At 39.7% G+C, this 20,331-nt stretch overlaps 1 protein-coding gene across 6 annotated transcripts in view; it reads right to left on the reverse strand.

The window, feature by feature from the left end:
- Nucleotides 1-20,331, reverse strand: part of SSBP2 (single stranded DNA binding protein 2) — a 273,371-nt gene that overhangs the window by 19,698 nt on the left and 233,342 nt on the right. For all 6 annotated transcript variants that reach the window (XR_006290933.1, XR_006290932.1, XM_027828754.3 and 3 more), the window contains 5 exons: nucleotides 18,202-18,237; nucleotides 9,103-9,157; nucleotides 6,110-6,180; nucleotides 4,770-4,848; nucleotides 2,517-2,545 (listed from right to left, as the gene is read on the reverse strand). Coding sequence is in view for 4 of the 6 variants with exons in the window: in XM_027828754.3 (XP_027684555.1) it covers nucleotides 2,517-2,545; nucleotides 4,770-4,848; nucleotides 6,110-6,180; nucleotides 9,103-9,157; nucleotides 18,202-18,237 (270 nt within the window). In the remaining 2 variants the exon portion in view is untranslated. The remainder of the gene's footprint in view (nucleotides 1-2,516; nucleotides 2,546-4,769; nucleotides 4,849-6,109; nucleotides 6,181-9,102; nucleotides 9,158-18,201; nucleotides 18,238-20,331) is intronic.

The raw sequence follows: 20,331 nt of genomic DNA on the forward strand, positions 1-20,331 counted from the left end.
GGTTGAGTGCCATAGCTATTTTTAAACAATCTCACATTGGTACCTTTCTTTGTGTTTTGTCAAATCTGCTGTGAAAGTGTTCTTAAAACGAACATGTGCTGGGTCATCATCCAAGACTGCTATAACATGAAATATATGGCAGAATGCACGTAAAACAGAACAGGAGACATACAATTCTCCCCCCAAGGAGTTCAGTCACAAATTTAATTAACGCATTGTTTTTTTAACAAGCGTCATCAGCATGGAAGCACGTCCTCTGGAATGGAGGCTGAAGCACGAAGGGGCATCCGAATGTTTAGCATATCTGGCACGTAAATACCTTGCAATGCCGGCTACAAAAGTGCCATGCGAAAACCTGTTCTCACTTTCAGGTGACATTGTAAATAAGAAGCAGGCAGCAGTATCTCCCATAAATGTAAAAAAACTTGTTTGTCTTAGCGATTGACTGAATAAGAAGTAGGATTGAATGGACTTGTAGGCTCTAAAGTTTTAAATTGTTTTGTTTTTGAGTGCAATAATGTAACAAAAAACCCGTACGTTTGTAAGTTACACTTTCACGATAAAGAGATTGCACTACGGTACTTGTATGATGTGAATTGAAAAATACTATTTCTTTTGTTTACCATTTTTACAGTGTAAATATTTGTAATTAAAATAATAATATAAAGTGAGCACTGTACACTTGTATTCTGTGTTGTAATAGAAATCAATATATTTGAAAATGTAGAAAAACATCCAAAAATATTTACTAAATTTCGATTGGTATTCTATGTTTAGCAGTGCGACTAATCGAGATTAATTTTTTGAGTTAATTGCGTGAGTTAACTGTGATTAATCGACAGCCATAGTTATTAGTGCCTCTCTTATATGCAAAATTTCAGTTCTCTTGTTTCCTCTACCTCACTCCACCTCTTAAACTCTTTATATTTTGCCACAAGGTCAGTCAATTATAACCTTTTCTACACACTGTAACAATGAACTGATTTGATGTAAAATGTATTTTAGCAAGTCTCCGCTAATTTTCTAAACCTCATGCACAAGATAATCAGCTTCACTAAGATGCCTTTCTATTCCATTCAGCTCTTGTGTCAAGCGGAACCCAACTGGGCTTGAGGAACTAGCAACAAATGCAAAAATGTATGCAACTTCACACTTAATTTCCACAACAATTTCTGTGATAACATCTGTAATATGGAAACTTGCTTGTCTCAGTGACATTTAAGTTAAAACCACCAGATGTCATCTAATTTTGCGTCATACTGTAAATTCCATGGGACTTAGTTAAAGTCATAAATTGGCCCAAACTCATTCAAAAGGTTCAAGAACAAGAATGAAACTTTTGATGAAACAGCTCAGGGTTTTGAGTTTGTAATGAAACCAGGTGAGTTATGCATGCTTTTAGGTTTCACTGCAAACACTTTTTACATAGCTCTGGGCCTCTTGGACAGATATCACAGATTGCTGCATCTGCTTCTGATGCTCTGCTACAAGGAAAAGCTAGAATTTTCATGACAGAATAATGACACCATATCTAGAAACCATATCCTAACATTGTATTTAGTGAACTCAAAATCTCAATCTAAAACATGTAGGTTCTCTCAAAATAAACTCATTTCATTTTTTTTGGGAGATGGCTGAGAATTTCATTCTAGCATTTCAAATGAATAAAAACGAGTCATAAAATTTGGAATGAAACAATCCTTTAATTAATTTCTATCTTTATAGATCAAAAGCACAAAAGTGCAGAATGATTAGTTTTTAACCAGTTATATCTGTGTATGTCGAAGAAGCAGCACAGAATATTTTATATGGGCCTAATTCTAATACCTTCACTCATCGATTCCTCATTTAAATCAACCCTTAAATTAATAATCTCAGAGTTAGCAAATTTTTACAGAAAATATAGTGCATTCAAATACAGTATTATTTTTGTAGGTGCCAACCAATAATGGTTGAACATTCATATTTCATATACTGATAAACTGTTGCTATGCTCAAAATACAGTTTCTTCTGTCATTACATTTTAATTTAGTTTTTAGGGAATTGGAGTGGTGATTAAGGATATTAGCAATGTCTTATAAAGGTGAGAAAAGCTATGATACAATGCATAAAAATAATATCCTTATGACAAATCTCCAAATTTCTCTCTTCCCATATTTAACTAGGTTTGATTATTAAAACTGTATTAGTTTGTTTTACCAATATGCAAAAATGTAAGATAATTAATTAGTTTATGACTTGGATATACATACATATCACATGCAGTAATGACCATTATTATGTTCAGGGAAATATATAAATGAATCAGTTTAATAGTCCCTATTGACTATAAAGATTACTTTTAACCTTCCAACTAATGTTGATTCTGCCTGAAAGAGTTGAAAGGCCCATAATACACATTTAATTTGCAATCAGAAATGTAAAAAAAAAAAAAGTTTTAACAACCCAAATTAAGTGATATTTAAATACAGTAAAATATAATGCTAAAATTAAATATATTTTATTACATACTCACTTTGGAAATACTGTCCATGTCTCCTGAGCCTTAAATTAAAATAAATAAATAAATCATCATTTAGATTAGTTTTGAACTGCATTCTCTAAGAGTTTATCATTTTCTGCACTTTGAAAAGACAGTATAACAACAATAAGCTAACATATAGTTACTTATGTTTGAGTTCTTCCCTTCCAACTAGTCTCTCTCAGGAAAATACTTCAGTCATTATAGTAGTCTGTTAGGTTCTTTTTGCATGGTTGTGCCTGCAGTTTGTGTGGGAAGATGCCTCCTCTCTGCCAAAGGCAATCACAGTCCCTGTGCTCCAGGGCAAGGCAGGCACAGCTTTCTCTGTGTGGCCCAAGGTATATACCTCACTGCAAAGTGGTAGGAAGGAGGACAGGTCACAGCACCGGACTCTAAAGTGTTCTGCATTGGCATTCTTTAGGATGGGACACTCTTACATACTGGGAAGCTCAAGGAGCTCCCCTGGGAGATGCAGCTCTGCATTGCTCCTCTCCCATGGGAGTGCCTAAGTAGCAGCCCAATATTAACACTGTTGTAACTAGAGGAAACTGTAAACATGTCTATAGACAGCTAATGCTCCTGATGGAAAAAATAACTACCTTTTTAGTGCACTCTAGACATCCAAGAGTTTCTAGAAGAACTACTGTTGTATATTAAAAACTTTATAGTAGAAAATCTGTCATACTTAATTTGTTAAACACTGAATGTATGCAATCATGTTTACTGATGAAAATACTAATCATATGCTTAGTGCACATAAAGTTCTTCCACTATCACTTCAATTGTAATTAATCTTATAATTAAGAAGTTATTGTCAGGCTACAATACATTACAGCAAAAGTTTGTGATGACGTTCAAAAATAGTTTTTAATTGACTTGGAAATAATGTGCATTATTTTCAATTAAAAAATGAAGCCATTTTACAAAAAATATTTATAAAAGGTCTGGTGCAAAATCACAAGATAGCCTTATTCAAAGTAATTTAGGAAGTTCAGAGACATGCTCCATAAAGACTGTTGGGAATTTGCTGTTCCTCAGGGTTAGTCTGCTAAGAGAGGTTTTGGTGCATTCTTTCCTTAGCTTAAAATCCATTTTTCTCATTTTACCATAGCCTTCTCCACTCTCTTCCTCATTCTCATTCTTCCATGCATCTTGTCTAACAATCTTCAGTTTCTGGTCTAGATTCAGGCCTGAACTATGCTAACTTCTTCTGGAATAACCTGAAGTGCAAGGCAGAAAGTCTGTGAGGAAGGGTCGGGGTTGAACCACTGCAAATTTTGTATAATTCTACAAGACTCCTAACTCCCCCAGATATCACTACTTTTCAGAAATTATAATCTACGCAGAGTCCGCGGCTCTTCAGACCTCTCGATGACTGAACAGCTTTGGAGCGTTGTAGGATTTCCATGTCCGCAGTCTGCAATGCCCTGCAATCTACACTGTTTCCATTTCTTCTTCACTTCTTACCTGCATAGCTTTTATAATGTGTTCATTGGGCCAGACTGATATTATAAAGAGAAAAATATAGCTAATAAATATTAAATGACCTCTAAAAGTTACCTAACATGGCTTTTCTATACAGAAAAATATCATATCTGTAATGTCAGGTGTAATTTTGCAGGAAAGTTCACATTTGGAGAGAAAGAAGAAAACATTTCAAACATTTCTCTGGCAGGCTGATGAAAAACGGAAGCTGTTTGAAGCTGTTTCATGGGGATGAGCTATTAAAAGTAATGCTTGCGAGGATGGATGAATGGGTAGAGTCCAAGTGAGACAGTTAAAACTGCATGATCAATATCATTTAACATTTGGTTTCACAATTTAATACGTGGATAACAATTGATGTGGTATATTGTTTCCATATATTATTTATATGATATATAAATATCTAAATATGTAAGCACCTGCACCACTTTGTGATAAAGACATCTTCTGATTACTGTGTGCTTTTGTGTGGGAGGAGAAAGCTTTTGTCATCTTCCACATTAGTTTAACATAGTGTACTAACGAACAGGTTTAAAAATTATATTCTGTTAATATACAATATTTATAAAAGACACCTTATTAGACCAGATACATAAGATTAAATAAAGCATTTTTGAACTTCTGATTGATGTTGATACAATATTTCTAATTTTCAAATGATTTTATATACAATTGCCCACACAATTTAGAGCTGTGGTTACTGTGGAGTTAGTCATAAAAAAAAGTTCTAAAATCAGTATTCACTAGATTTGTTATCCTTACCTAAAGATCCATTCATATGATGTGATTCCATTCCACCCAGTCCACCCATAGGTCCATCTGACCCCGGGCCCATTGGAAACTGTAAAAGGACCGTGATAATATATTAAAATTTATATTAATGCACGAATATATTGCAGATAATCTAATAAAACACAGTAATAAGCACAAAAATAGAAATGGAGAAACTGAATTGTATAGTCTATCTCTGAGAGGATTATTTTTATATGATTTTCACTTACATGGTTTTCACTTCTTTTTTTCCAGCCTTTACCTCAGTTACTGTGTTCTGCACTCCTGGAGAATTCATGTCTGTGCAGAGAGTTAGCCTTGTGGCCGATGTACCGCTTACGTCCTACTTAAGTACTATGGTTGGGACTTTCAAAAGTGCTCAGTGATGACTAAAATCTGCTCCTGTTGAAGTTAATGGGAGTTTCACTATTGACTTCAATGAGAGCAGAGTTAGGCCAACATAGACCACTTCTGGAAATCCCACCCTACCTGTGCTGAGCATCACAGCAGACTACAGCGCATTATCGCTGCAACAATATAAAGTTCTGCCAGTTCAGCATTTGGATTTCACAGTTTATCATTAAACCTGGGTCTTCAAATTGAGAACACAGATATTTACAGCACTTGTAGATAAACATGCAATGAATTTCAATAAATGCACTACAATTAAACCATTACTTAAGTTCTTGTGGCCTTTTTTCAAATTGACCTCTAACTACATGGTCTGCTTGCATAAATGACATCTAAATTGAGGGCAACTATAAGGGATAGAAAGAGAAGAAAGTTCTTTCCAAAAATCCAAGTTTTCATCACTTCCAGAATGGCTGGATGTTTTGCCTAAAATAATCGGTGGTGTCATAGTTAATATTTAATGGTTGTCATTAAGCTTCATATTTAACACTCAAATGAACAAGGCAGATCTCACCCTTCAGAAAGCTATTGATGTCATCCATCTATAGAATTGGTAATAAATCATTGACTGGGTCACATTCAGAAGTTTTCTTTGCATTATTAAGAGGTCGAAATATATTTTTGTAATGAAAGTTTAAGATCTGCACATACTAATGGAAGCTGATAGGGTGTACTACTGTGACCAGAACAGCATACCCCAGGATGACAAATTTAGTCATCTACCTAACAGATTTACATGCACCGCTTAAAGTTTTTACATGCACAAATTTCAAGGTATTCAAGGTGCTAAAGGACTGTTTGTACCCACTCAAAATGGGGAAGATAAGCATGATTCAGATAAGATGAAGGTCTGGTGATTCAGTGCATGAATCAAACAGGGCTTCACAGTGCAGAAAAATACATAATAGGTTCATATTTACATTAGATCTGTTGGGTCCAGGTGGTACTGCATTCATTAAAGTGTACATGTTGTCTCCAGAGTTAGTTGAATCTGAAACAAATATTATTTTAATTACCAAGATGTGACTTGAGATAAAACTACTCACCTACTACACTTTCTCATCATTCTGTTAATATTTCTCCTATGTCTAAGCCACTGTTACACAGTGGCAATAGAGTGGAAGATTTCATTGTATCTCTATTAGCCAAATGGCAGAGCTATGAAAAGAAATAATTGCAATGCTCCCTAAATGGCTGCTGCGACTACTTCTAGACTGCATTTATGCATTATTGTTAACATGTCTATAAATCATCAAAAATTTGTAACCACTTAGTTCCTAAAACACGTTTTCTAAAACCTCCAGATTACTTTACTAACTTTCTGCAGTCTCTGTGAAAGGAGAATTTCTCACTTACTAAACACTTATATGCTCTGGTTTCCACCAGGGCCGATCAATGGGTAGCTCCTCCTCATGCAGATTTCAGGTGAGTAGCAGCCAATGAAAAGCTCTCATTTTCATGCCTGTCAGCCAGCTAAATGCTGTCTCCTTCTCTCTCCCTAACGCTTGAAAACTTCCAAAGCTAAAATCTAGATTTTAACTAACTAGACAATATAATGAAACCTATGGAAATATTTGTCTGAGCTAAGGGTTGAATAGAAGCCAGGGCCCAGAAAATAATAAGTAGGTAAGAAATTCTTGGTTTTGAACCCTGGCTTGCCACCAATGGTAAGCACTCCTCATAGACATTTTGCAGAGAGGAGAAGGCAAAAAAGGACTGTAGCCAGGGAGACAACATAGGGAGGACATTTTCCCAAGAAAACAGCAGTTGAGAACACTTTGTCAGGGGCATCCCATCCAACAAAAACAATTAGTCTCTGTGAATCACCAAGTGATGAACACATCTGCAAAAGGACACATCCAGCAATGGAATGACATCACATCTATGATGTTTGTAGAAAGAGCGGAGAGACAGCCAAGTAGCTGCGTTCCACAATTCCTCCACAAAATCTCCCCTTTCTCTGCCCTAGAAACAATGTAAAAAAGACTCAGAGAGCTTTGAGCTTAACAGAGCACAGAAACTTCACCATTTTCTGAGACAAAGTGGGGGCAATGGGAGACCCCTGTGCATGTCCTTTGAAACAGAATTACTTCTACTTACATAGAAAAGTGAAAGGAGGAAAAGCACATGCCTGACTGAAGTGCCTTGGAATTAGGAATGTACCCTGGGCTAAAGCTAGAAAGTTTGATACCTGCTCCAAGGTGTTAAAATCAAGTTCAATGTATATTTCCCTCAAGATCCTCACTACTTTGGTTCAACTTTCTAAGCATTAACTAACATTGGTGAGATAATAAACCCATTATATGCATGGAATATCACTAAATAGATTCTAGTGTATTGTCTCCTCCATCCATCACAAGAGAGGAGCTAGACCCAAGCATTCAGACTGGCATAAAATCTCTCTCTCTCTCTCTGAGACTGAGACAGAGAGAGAGAGAGAGAGTGAACAAAATTCCTGTTTGGCTTCTTCTGCTGTCATTAAGAAACAAGTTTTTCAAACACCAGGTCCTTCTGAAAACAGACAAAATGGCTCTCCTCAAGGAATCATGGCTCCATTTTCTGTTAGTTATTATCTTAAACACATACCAGTGGTTTGGCCCATTGGGACACTAACAGTTGGAGGGTTTTGTTTTTAGAGATTAGTTCCCTTGGTAGCTTTCCTGGTGGCTGTTACTTGAATATTTTTATTCCACAGCTTCTTGTTCCTCCATCAAAACAAAAGGCTTGTTCATGATCCACATTGGCCACTTACATATGCCACTGGCAATTTACGGCTGTGTTGAATGTTTTCAGAAGTACATGCTATTTGAGGAGCTTGTTTTTAAATTAGGAGATATTTGAATATTTAACTGCCAGCACCCATTAGTCATCTTCTTAAGTATTGAACAGGAGAGGAGTCCTCCTTTTTTTCTATCACAGGTTGTGTTTTTAAAATTTTAGCCACATATTTAATGAGGTTTTTCCATCAGTACAGGAAAACTTCCATGGAAGGGTTGGGAAGCTCTGCTTCTGTCTCTTAAAAAGGACTTCCCTATCCTTTGTGCAAGTAAGGATGGCAGGGAGGTAGGAATATGCGGATCTGACGACGTAAGGTGTCAAAGAGATGGAAAGGTCTCTAGAAGTGGCGATCAATGACCTCTTGGTTGATGAAAGGAGGATGAGAAGGAGATGTGCTTCTTAGGAGTGCAATATTCCCAGAAGAAGTCTGACTGATCTAGTGAAGATCGGTTAAGTCGGGACCCCAGATCAGAGGCAAACACTTCCTGCTTACCAGGTCCCTGATGCTATCCATGGGAAGAGAGGAAGTCTTGTGTGTGTCCACCCTCCACAACCTCTTCTGATTCTTTGTTCACGTCAGGAACTTTGGAAAACCTTGATGTAGGGAAACATTTGCCACTCTTCTTAATGCAGAGCTAGCTGGCTGAGCTGAAGCTATGGGACACTCCTTTAAACTCCCACTTTAAGCAGGATACTCCAGGGACAGTCTCACAGGATACATAAAAGTTGCTGGCAAATGTGCACTGAACAACACTAGCAGAAACAATGCACTTTCCGTTTTATCTCTCTTCTTCCTTCCTGTTGCTAATGGAGACCAGAAAAAATAGTCTTGAGAGCCCTGGAAGGAGCCAGTAAAATCAAATTACCAACCATATTGCCTCTCTCCAGCAAAGCAGGAGGAAGTCTGAGGAGGGAGGAAGGAAGGGAGAGAGAGAAGAAGAGTGCAAAAGTGAGAGCTTTTTATTGCCAGTTGCTTGCTGAAATATATATAAGGTGGATTAGTCTGCACTGGTAGCAAATGGGCACAGGAAGAACTGGAATACCGAATCTGTATATTACCTACTCCCCACACCCCACCCCTGCCCAAAGAATGTTATTTACATTGTCTTTAAATTTTCTGATTAGATTTGGATACCTGCAGGACTAGGCATGATGGGTGTTCCTGGTGGCCCTCCACCCCCTGGAGGACCCTAAAAAGGGTAGAAAATATTCCGTTAATATAAAAGAAAAAATATTACTGTAAAGATTGAAGATAATCCAAGTGACAAAAGCACATCATAAAGGTTGTGTGTTGTTTTGGTGAAAAGGAACACATTTCCATAGAACAAAAGAAAGATGTACTCCATCATCTATTTTCTTGTAAACCAGTGAATTTACTCAAGGGCAGACAAAAGCTAGTGCCATGGATCTGCAGGCTCAAGCCCTGAATCTCAATATGTGCAGATCCATGGATCCAGAAAGATCCACTGCTCAAATCTGCTACTGTCTGCCAGTACTGGAGTACCGAAGGGATGCTTTGTTCAGGGTCCAGGGCTGTTAATACATAGCTGATTCTCTGAACCCACCTCTACTATAGCCAGTTTTCCAGCTGGTATTGCTCTCTCCTCACTGACTGTGATGCAGCAGGCTGCTAACTGTAGTGTCAACACTGGCAGAATAAGCTACTGCCTGCTGTCACACAGTACAGAGATCACATGGGAGGAGAAGAGGTGTTCAAAGGAAGTCCGGCCACTGGAAAGAAGTCTCTGTGAGATGTGTGGATCAAATTTTGGTAGATCCAGGTCCTGATAAATTTAATTCAGTTCATAAAACATCACACATTCTCTTTTTTCATATTTGTACACATATAACTCAGGATAAATGACTTGAGATTAATGACAAAGTGTCAGCACAAGATCAGCTTGGTAAATCTGAGTCCAGATCTGCAGATATATAGCTATTACATTACAGATAAGAGAGAACGGGAGCTCATCTAGTATTTGCTAAATCCATTTAAAAATAAGAAATGTCTATTTTCTTTTTTTTTGTTAATTTTCTGTATTTCTGTGTTGCAATTTTTTCTGTGAAAACAAACCATTTAAACAAACTGCACTGGTTATTAAACAAGCTTTCTTTTTGTTTTCTTTAAAAAAATTACTCCTATTGTTTTGTGCTAAACAACTTAATTCTTTAGCTCATCAGCACCATAATTTATTGTGTACCACATTTGCAGCTACAGTAATATCTTGAAGTAAAATGAAAAGTTGACTGGTTACAGTTTTGATTCAAATATTCTAATATACAATAAAAAATTAACCCAGAAATTTTCCATAATAAAAAATGCTATAAATTGCTGTTACTAGAAGGCAGTTTTCATTGTCATAGGTCTGTATTAATATTTAAAAATAGAACAGTTGCTATAAAAAAGAATGATTTTGTTTCAATATCCATTCTGTTCACTTCATGTCATGGAGCATACTGAGATTTCAAAGTGTGAAAAAACACACCATTTACTGGCTCTGAAGCAGCAGCAATGCATTCATGAACACTATTTGCAGGCGTATGCTATAATCAAAGTCAGTAATGCTGCATTAGTCATTGCTGCCCCTGCCTCTGAGCTGGTACAAATAAAATACTTGAGATATTTGTGGGTTAATACTGCTGGCTGCAAGTTAATGAATAAATTTAACAAATAACTTTATTCTAAACACAAATCTGTTATCCAATAATAATATGTCCCTGAATACCACCAATCTACATACATACACATACATACACTTCTGACCCCTTAAATGATTGGCAATGTAACCTACCAACTACCAGTCTCTATCCTGCACCTCTCCCTCAGTAGTGTATTGAGAAAGACCATGGAGTGCCTCCTGTGTCTACTAACAAGATTTGTTCCACTACAGATGTCATAGATTCATGGAGTTTAGACCATAAGGGACCATTAGATCATCTAATATGACCTCCTGTGTATCAGAGGCCAGTCAATTTCATCCAGTTATCCCTGTGTAGATTAACTGGCCAGAAGAGACCACTGTGATCATCTTGTCTGATCTACATGATGCAAGCCCTGGAACTTTCCCAAAATCCTCCCTTGAGCGTAACTTTTAGAAAAACATCCAATCTTGATTTAAAAATTCTTCACTGATGGAGAATCTACCACGACCCTTGGTAGTTCGTTCCAATGGCTAATCACCCTCACTATTAAAAATGTGTCCCAATTTTTTAAACATGAATTTATCTGGTTTCAGCTTTCAGCCACTGCTGCTTTTTATGCCTTTGTCTGCTAAATTAAAGAGCCCTTCAGTACCCAGTATTTTCTCCCATAAAGGTACATTGTAATCAAGTCACCTCTCTTCTTTTCGATAAATTAAACAAACTGAACTCATTAAGTCTCTGACTGTAAGGAATTTTCTCCAGCCCTCAAATAATTTTTGAGGCTTTTTGGTGCACTCGCTCCAGTTTTTCAACACCCTTTAAAAAAGTCAAAAAATACAAAGTGTTAGGAAAAACCTGTGGGCACCAGAAGGAAAGGTTATTCATCTCATACAGTACCTGGAGTTCTTCAAGATGTGTGTTCCTATGGGTGCTTCATGTCAGGTGTGCTTGTGCCCCCCCATGCTTTTGATAAAAGATTATCAGTAGTGGTGCCCGTTCAGCCCTACACATCCTCATGCCCCACAGTGACAATATCTAGGGCTGGACGTGCAAACTGTCTTCAGTTCCTTCCCTACCACAAAGTCCCACCAGGGAAACTCCAAAACAGAAGGGAAGGAGTGCAGGTAGTGGAGCAGCCACAGGGACACACATCTCAAAGAACTCCAGTTAATGCACAAGGTGAGTAACCTTTCTTTCTTCAAGTAATGTCCGTATGGATGCTCCATTTCAGATAACTCCCAAACAGTATTCCAACAGGATGGTGGGAGCTTCAGAAGAGACTCCAACACTGAAGACAGAACTGCACTGCCAACTGACACATCTGACCTAGAGGTATGAACCAAAGCATTGTTCTTGGAAAAAGTATGTACTGAAACCCTAGTTGCAGCTCTGAAAATGTCAGCAACTGGAACATCCTTGAGTAATGTCATAGACATAGACTGTAACATGGTAGAATGGGCTAACACACTAGAAGGAGGTTAGATGTTGGTGGAGTCATAAAATGAAATTATACATCCAGAGATTCACCTTGAGAGCCTTTGGGTGGAGACAGTGGAACTTTTACATCTGTCCTAAATCAAAACAGTCTGGGAGACTTTCAGAATGCTTTGGTCCAGTCTAGATAAAAGATCTATCACCCTTCTGACATCTAAGGAATGGAAAGTAGCTTCCTGTTTGAAATGATGTGGTTTTGGGGGGAAACAGTAAATGAATGGTCTGGTTAAGATGAAACTCAGAGGACACTTTGGGTAGGAACTTGAGATGTGGCCATTTTGAAATCTCTTCCTTGAAAAATACTGTAAAGGGGGGATCTGCTATTAGAGTCCCCCATTCTCTCACTCTCCATGTGGAAGTGATGCCCTCCAAGAAAGCTGTTTTCATGGAGAAGTGGAGTGGAAAACATGTAGCTAATGGTTCAAAGGGGTGTGTCATAAGGCAATTTTAGGTTTTAATCCCATACTGGGGCAGGCTCTCTAACCTATGGATAAAGACTCATCAGGTCTTTAACAAATCTTGAGATTATGGGGTAAGCAAAAATCAAAAAACCTTCCACTGATGAGTGAAAAGCTGTTAGTCACCAAGTGAACCTTGGAAGAACTCATACTGATCTTTTTAATTCTAACAGGTTTTCCAGAATGGTGGAAAGAAAAGAACAGATAGGAAGCACTTGTCGACGGACACACCCATAGGTGAAATCTCTTCCATTTCTGAAGATATTTCTAGTAGATGTTTTTCTGCTATTTAACAAAACCTGTTATACTGCTATTGAGCAGGAAATCTCTAACCCCAAGAACCATCTAGCTATGCTTAAAGTCACAAAATGTCCAAATTGGGGTGAAGTGTCCAAACAGCATCCCGAGACAACAGGTGGTAACCTAGAGGAAGTCTCAGCAGCGGACAAGATGTGACTTGAATCAGGTAAGGTACCAAACTTGTCTTGGCCAAGTTGGTACAGTCAAAAGGATTTTGGCCTTGTCCTGCTTGATCTTGTTGAGAACTTTCAAGATCAATGGCACTGCTGGGAACACATCCCAGACGCAGAATCAAGTCTTGCCCAGAGTAAAACTTCTTACACTTTACATTGGTGGCAGTAGCAAAAAGATCCACCTCTGAAAGTCCCCAGGTTAGAAATATACTCTGGAGGACTCATGAATCCAACTCCCAGTTGTAACTGAGAAAAGTGTTTGCTTAGGTGGTTGGCAGTAACGTTTTGTATGCCGTGGAGGTAAGAAGCTAAGATGGCTATGTGGTTGGTAATGCGCCAACTCCAGAGCTTCACTGCTTCGGCACAGAGTGAGGGGGAACACGCTCCACCCTGACGATTTATGTAGAACATGCAGGCCACATTGTTTGTCATGATCTTGACTGAACTGGCTTTGATCAGTGGGAGAAAGTGGGAGCTAGCATTCCTGACTGCCTCAATTCCAGAATGTTGACATGTACATGACTCTCTTGGGAAGACACTTGCCTTGGATGATGTGAGGGCCAAGATACACTCCCCATCCCAAGAGGGATACCTGAACAGATAATGGTAGTTGGAGGGGGTTGAAAGAAGGGGATTCCCAAACAGAATTTGGATGGGTTCTTCTACTGAGTTCTGCCACTGGAGACAGTGGAGACAGGATGTGACATGCTAGCTCACAAATATGCATGCCACCATATGGCCCAATAGCTGAAGACAATTCCTTGCCAAAATCTGAGGACTTAACTGAATCTTTGCAATAAGAGTCTGCAGAACCACAAACCTGTCCACAGGTAGGTAAGCCCTGGCTACCATGGCATCTGGAGAGGCTCCTACGAAATCGATCTGTTGAACCAGGATCAAAAAGGACTTTACAAAATTGATCTGGACACCTCAGGTGTGAAACAAGGAACATGTCGTCTATAGTGTTGATAGGACCTCCTGATTGGATTGGCCCTGGAGTAACCACTCATTGAGATAAGGGAAGACAATAATGCCTAGAGGACATTGGTGAATGGCTCTGACTTTCATCACCTTTGAGAATACCTTGGGGCAGAGGAGAGGCGGAAAGTGTATTGAAAATGTTTGTGATTGACTGTAAATGGAAGAAACCTCTTGTGAGAGAGGTGAATCACAATATGGAAATACATGTCTTGAAGATAGAGTGTCACAAACCAATACCCGGAATCTAGAAAAGGAATTATAGCTGCAAGAGTCACCATCCTGAATTTCTGTTGTTTCATATAGTTGTTGAAATATCTAAAATATAATATTGGTTTCCATCCCCCATTTTTTGGGGGGACCAGAAATTACTTGGAATAGAACCCTTTTCCCTGGTGCTGAAGTGAAATTGGTTCTATGGCCCCTAAACGTAGGAGAGAGGCAACATCATGGAGCAGGTCCTCAAGGAATCAATTCTGAAGCACTTAGAGGAGAGGAAAGTGATCAGGAACAGTCAGCATGGATTCACCAAGAGCAAGTCATGCCTGACTAACCTAAATGCCTTCTATGATGAGATAACTAGCTCTGTGCATGAGGGGAAAGTAGTGGATGTGTTATTCCTTGACTTTAGCAAAGCTTTTTATACAGTCTCCCACAGTATTCTTGCCAGCAAGTTAAAGAAGTATGGGCTGGATGAATGGACTATAAGGTGGATAGAAAGCTGGCTAGATCATCAGGCTCAATGGGTAGTGATCAATGGCTCCATGTCTAGTTGGCAGCCGGTATCAAGCGGAGTGCCCCAAGGGTCGGTCCTGGGGCCGGTTTTGTTCAATATTTTCATTAATGATCCGGATGATGGGATGGATTGATTGCACCCTCAGCAAGTTTGCAGATCACACTAAGCTGTGGGGAGAGGTAGATACACTGGAGAGTAGGGATAGGGTCCAGAGTGACCTCGACAAATTGGAGGATTGGGCCAAAAGAAATCTGATGAGGTTCAATGAGGACAAGCACACTTAGGACGGAAGAATCCCATGCACTCCTACAGACTAGGGACCGAATGGCTAGGCAGCAGTTCTGCAGAAAAGGACCTAGGGGTTACAGTGGACGAGAAGCTGGATATGAGTCAACAGTGTGCCCTTCTTGCCAAGAAGGCTAACGGCATTTTGGGCTGTATAAGTAGGGGCATTGACAGCAGATCGAGGGACGTGACCATTCCCCTCTATTCGACACTGGTGAGGCCTCATCTGGAGTACTGTGTCCAGTTTTGGGCCCCACACTACAAGAAGGATGTGGAAAAATTGGAAAGAGTCCAGCGCAGGGCAACAAAAATGATTAGGGGGCTGGAGCACATGACTTATGAGGAGAGGCTGAGGGAACTGGGATTATTTAGTCTGCGGAAGAGAAGAATGAGGGGGGATTTGATAGCTGCTTTCAACTACTTGAAAGGCGGTTCCAAAAAGGATGGATCTCGACTGTTCTCAGTGGTACCAGACGACAGAACAAGGAGTAACGGTCTCAAGTTGCAGTGGAGGAGGTTTAGGTTGGATGTTAGGAAAAACTTTTTCACTAGGAGGGTGGTGAAGCACTGGAATGGGTTACCTAGGGAGGTGGTGGAATCTCCTTCCTTAGAGGTTTTTAAGGTCAGGCTTGACAAAGCCCGGGCTGTGATGATTTAGCTGGGGATTGGTCCTGTATTGAGCTGGGGGTTGGATTAGATGACCTCCTGAGGTCCCTTCCAACCCTGATAGTCTATGATTCTATGAACCTGCTGATTCAGCAACTGAGCGTCAGATGGGTCCCTGAAAAGGAACGGGGAAGAGGGTTGGAGGGACAGATGGAGGTGAAATGGATGGAATAGGAATTACAACCTTCAAAATCCATTTGTTGGATGTTATTCTCTCACAGGCGGCTTGAAAATGGGAGAGGCAGAATCCAATGGCAGGGAAGAGGGTTGGTTAGTGCAGCAGCAGATTTGTGTGAAATGGGTGGTTTAGACTCTTGACCAAGCCATCAAAACTGACACTTGGACAATGCTGGTGGCTGCGATGTAGTGGTTGTAGTAGATGTTTTCTTCTTTGAATACCTCGGTCTCAGCTTGTGGTTCAGGAGTTCTACAGAAACCAGAAAAATGGGCTGGGCATGACCTCTGGACTGTTTGAGACCTGCTATATTTTTCTTATTTACAGGAGTATAGATCTCTTCTGGTCTTTATTTTATGGGGTAGTTTTTGTGTTGTGTTGCCTCCTGCACTCATTAACTGCATCCACAACCAAGGAATTCAGTGAGGGAGGTGAAAATAAAAATTCTGAATTCTCCTCTGGGACATAGCATTTCTTGTCAGCACATTTGCAAAATGGGGGTGCCATAGCCGGAGTCTGCCAGATGGTCCTGTCTGGCTCTAAAGAGCCTCATTAACTGGGAGTGGCATGCATGCCTAAGCTGAAATGTGTAAAATGTTCAGGAGTTTATGATGGGGGCCCTGGACTTCTTCACAAGAATTCTGAAGCCTATCCACAATTCACTTCCTCAAGTCCTGGAACTGTTTAATGTCATGTGCTATGGAAGGTGGTGGAGGCATTACAGCCTCATCTAATGATGACAATGAAATATTCGTATGAGGTTTTACTTCCTTATCAGCCCTAACCTCTTGTTCTTCAAGTGGAGGAGGAAGTGAAGGTAAGGAAGAGCAAAAGTTTCTATGCTCACTGCAGAGTGAACTTCCCCCTTCCCCCGTCAGATGTTGTTGACAGGATGGGGCCCATGGATCCCAATAACGCCAATGAGATGGACCATAAGATATGGGAGGAAGAGGTAGCCACTGTTGGTCACCTCAGGTGGCTGGAGGTCAAGGTCGCCTCTCCTCCCTTCTCTTGACATATGGAGAAGAATAATGTCCTATTGAATAAACAAGAGATTCCTGAATACAGAGTTCAGAGTCAGAATATCCTTCAATATATTTCATGGGAGGTGATAAGTGCTCTCCCTGGATGGTAGAAGTCAGGGAATCAGGGAGGTCTTGATGAGAAAAGTGCCTTCAGTGACCCAGAGGATCTTGGTACTGAAGGATGAGCAGAAGCAGACCGTAGAGAAGACTCTGGTTCATTAGGTACAAAGAGGTCTCTTGAGTACCAGAACTCCTGTGGTACCAGAGGAATGATGGAGGTTGATATCAGTACCAAGATGGATATCTGGCTAGTATGTGGCATAAGGTGAGCCTACACAAACATTTATTCAGGAGACGCAGACCAGGGTATCGAAGCAGGTACCGAGGACACCAGAGAGCCAGATGGTGCTGATCTCTTCATCGTAGAATGTCTGCTAATATGGTTGCGACCTGTAACAAAGAAAGTCTTCAGTACTGGGTCTTGTTTGGAAGAGGCATGGCTCTTAGAAGCCTTAGACACCTGTATGGTACAGGATGCACTTGGAGCCTCAGTAACACTCATTTTGGAGTCTAAGGTCTACAGGGACTGAGATGTCTTTAACGGAGATCTAATGGTCATGCTCCTCTTGATGGTACTTGTCAGCTTTGAGTGCAAGGCTATCAGTTCCACAAGTACAGATATAGACTAATCCCCCAAAGCTTTCAGTGACTAGGACCTTGAGGAGTATAAGATAGTGGTTGTCTTATCCCTTGTAGCTCTCAGTGACCGGGACCCAGCAGCTGACAGGGTAGCACTCAGGTAGTTGTTGAAAAAAAGAGTTTTCAGGCCTTCAGGAGATAATTATAAGCAACAGAGAGTAAAAATGTCCCATAAAACATTAGCTGTGAGTGTCTTTTTAAGTGATGTGCTACATATCTTTTGGGAGGTTTAAGCTTTTCTAGTTCTTCCAATGAAATTTTTTCTGCAGAGCTTCAAAAATTCAAGCACATTATTGTGTCACCAAGAAAAGGCAGTTTTTTTCTCCTTTTATATTGAAGTATTGAAGTATTGCATTGGTTACAGAAACATATGCTGAAGTATACCACAGCACTCAAGGCAATTTTGACCAGACTGATAACTGTTCTAGTAATGAACACCAACATATGTGCTGTAGATGGCAGACAAAACAACTAAACACGGATCAGATGTTCACTTCTCAACCAATACACCAGGGTTCTTCTTAACATCTGGACGACTATTTCTGTGCCTAAATAACATGTAACATCAATTCTAATGAGCAAACACACACAAGGGTACTTACTACATAATTCCCAGGAGATGCTGAAGAGTACGGTATCTAGAATATAAAGCAAAACAAAATAATATATTTATTTTCCATTAAGATGGAGAAATGCACTCCATACCAAAATGTATTGAGGATCTTATTTTGAAGCACATTTTTAAAATTCATTTTTAGAGAACAGGCAGAGGATAGGGAGAAAATACTGATGTTAAACATAATGCTATCTAGGAAACATCTCACTGTAAGGTTACTCTATAGTGAAAAGAGCAGTACAGAGTCACAGTCAAAGAGAATTAAATAAAAGATACTTAATATTCCAATTTAAGATTGCTGTATCCCAACTCCTACATAGTAATATATTTGTTGTGTCTTGCACTGTAAATAATCAGGTTGCAGTCAAGACATTGGTGGCTTCTCAGGCCCTAATCCTGCAAAACACTTAAGCATGTGTGTAACTCTGCTCACCTGAGTAACCCTATAGAAGTCAATATGACTGAGTAATATACATGCTTGAGTGTCTGCAATATCAGGGTCTTAATCACTAGCCCCTTTAGATCCACACTCTATGATGTGTGAATGCTGAGAAGCCATTGCTACTTTTTAAAAAGGCAGGCTGCAACCTGTGGTACAAGTTATGTTACTTGCACCCACCAGTATCGTCTTCAGGCTTCATCTGCAGGAACCACAATAATCCAATATAAAGATCCATTAACTTGTGGCAAAAGGTTAGTAGTGAGGTTATATGAGTATTAGCCCAATTCAGGACAGCATTAAGCATGTGCTTAACTTTAAGTCGATGGGACCTAAGCAAGGGAACAGTGATGGACTTAAACATGTGATTAAGTCTTTAACTGAATCAAGAACTACAAGATGACACTCTCTTTGATCTCAAGGAACACTGATGGTATTCTTTCTATATCCTTGAGGAAACAACTTTCTTTTTAAAGAGTCAGTGTCCCAATTGAATATTAAATTCAATTTGTGGAGATTTGAGAACTCCAGCTGCTGGCAAGTAATATAGTTTTCCTCTTCATTAAATTACTTCTATACATCTTCTCTATAGGATACTGGAGAGTAACAGCTCAGGAAGTTGAGCTGAGAATTAAGAAACTGGAAAATCACTTCGCCAAAAGAAGTTTCTTATCTGACTGCAGATGACAGATAATATTTTATAAATGTATCTAAGGCAGGAGTTGTCAAACATTTTCATAGTCTGGTCCACATCTTTCCCACTCATGATTCAGCTGGCCACTGAAAAACACCCCACTATTAAATGGAAAAAACGTTATTTTAAACCCATTGCATTTATCCTCAGAACCCACATTGTGATGTTCTGAAACTCTCACACATTGAAGATGAGAACTGCCTCTTGGCATCTAATCTGTGAAGGATGGACTTCCTTCAGAATGTATGAGAAATTGAAAAAAATTAAGATAGACTTAATTTTATGGGAATCATTACAGAATATTAGAAGTGAGAGATGCAAAAATTTATTATGCACCTTCCTGTCCATCTCCCCATCAAAGCAGAATTAATCCTTACAGTTTTCAGAGTAACAGCCGTGTTAGTCTGTATTCGCAAAAAGAAAAGGAGTACTTGTGGCACCTTAGAGACTAACCAATTTATTTGAGCATAAGCTTTCGTGAGTTACAGCTCACTTCATCGGATCCTTACAGTATAATTTCTAGTGTTAGTTCAATCTAGCTTTTAATATCCCAAGTAAAAGGTCTACCAGCACTTACTTTGTGAGATTTCCACATTCCAATATGGCTTACTGTCTGAAATCTATACATTATTATGCTGGCATAAAATAGCCAGAGTGCACTATACTCCAGAAATCCCACCCTGTTTCCTTCCTTCCTACACTGGCCATTCCCTGACAAATCTGTGCAAGGGGCAGGAAGGAATAGCATAGACCCAGCTGAATTTTGGTGGTTTTTAAGCTTGGCTGCTCCAAGCGAGGTGCTGTAAATGATTTCTACCCAGGCCAGCAAAAACATCTAGGGCCAGCCCTGAGGCTGACTATAGGGCAGGGGTGGGCAAACTACAGCCCGCGGGCTGGATCCGGCCAGCAGGATTGCCATCGCCGCAGGCTCTGTGCCGTTCCTGGAAGCGGCCACACCACGTCCCTGCAGCCCCTGGGGGTGG

This window comes from Chelonia mydas, chromosome 5 (assembly GCF_015237465.2).
Source record: "Chelonia mydas isolate rCheMyd1 chromosome 5, rCheMyd1.pri.v2, whole genome shotgun sequence".
Lineage (NCBI taxonomy): Eukaryota > Metazoa > Chordata > Testudines > Cheloniidae > Chelonia > Chelonia mydas.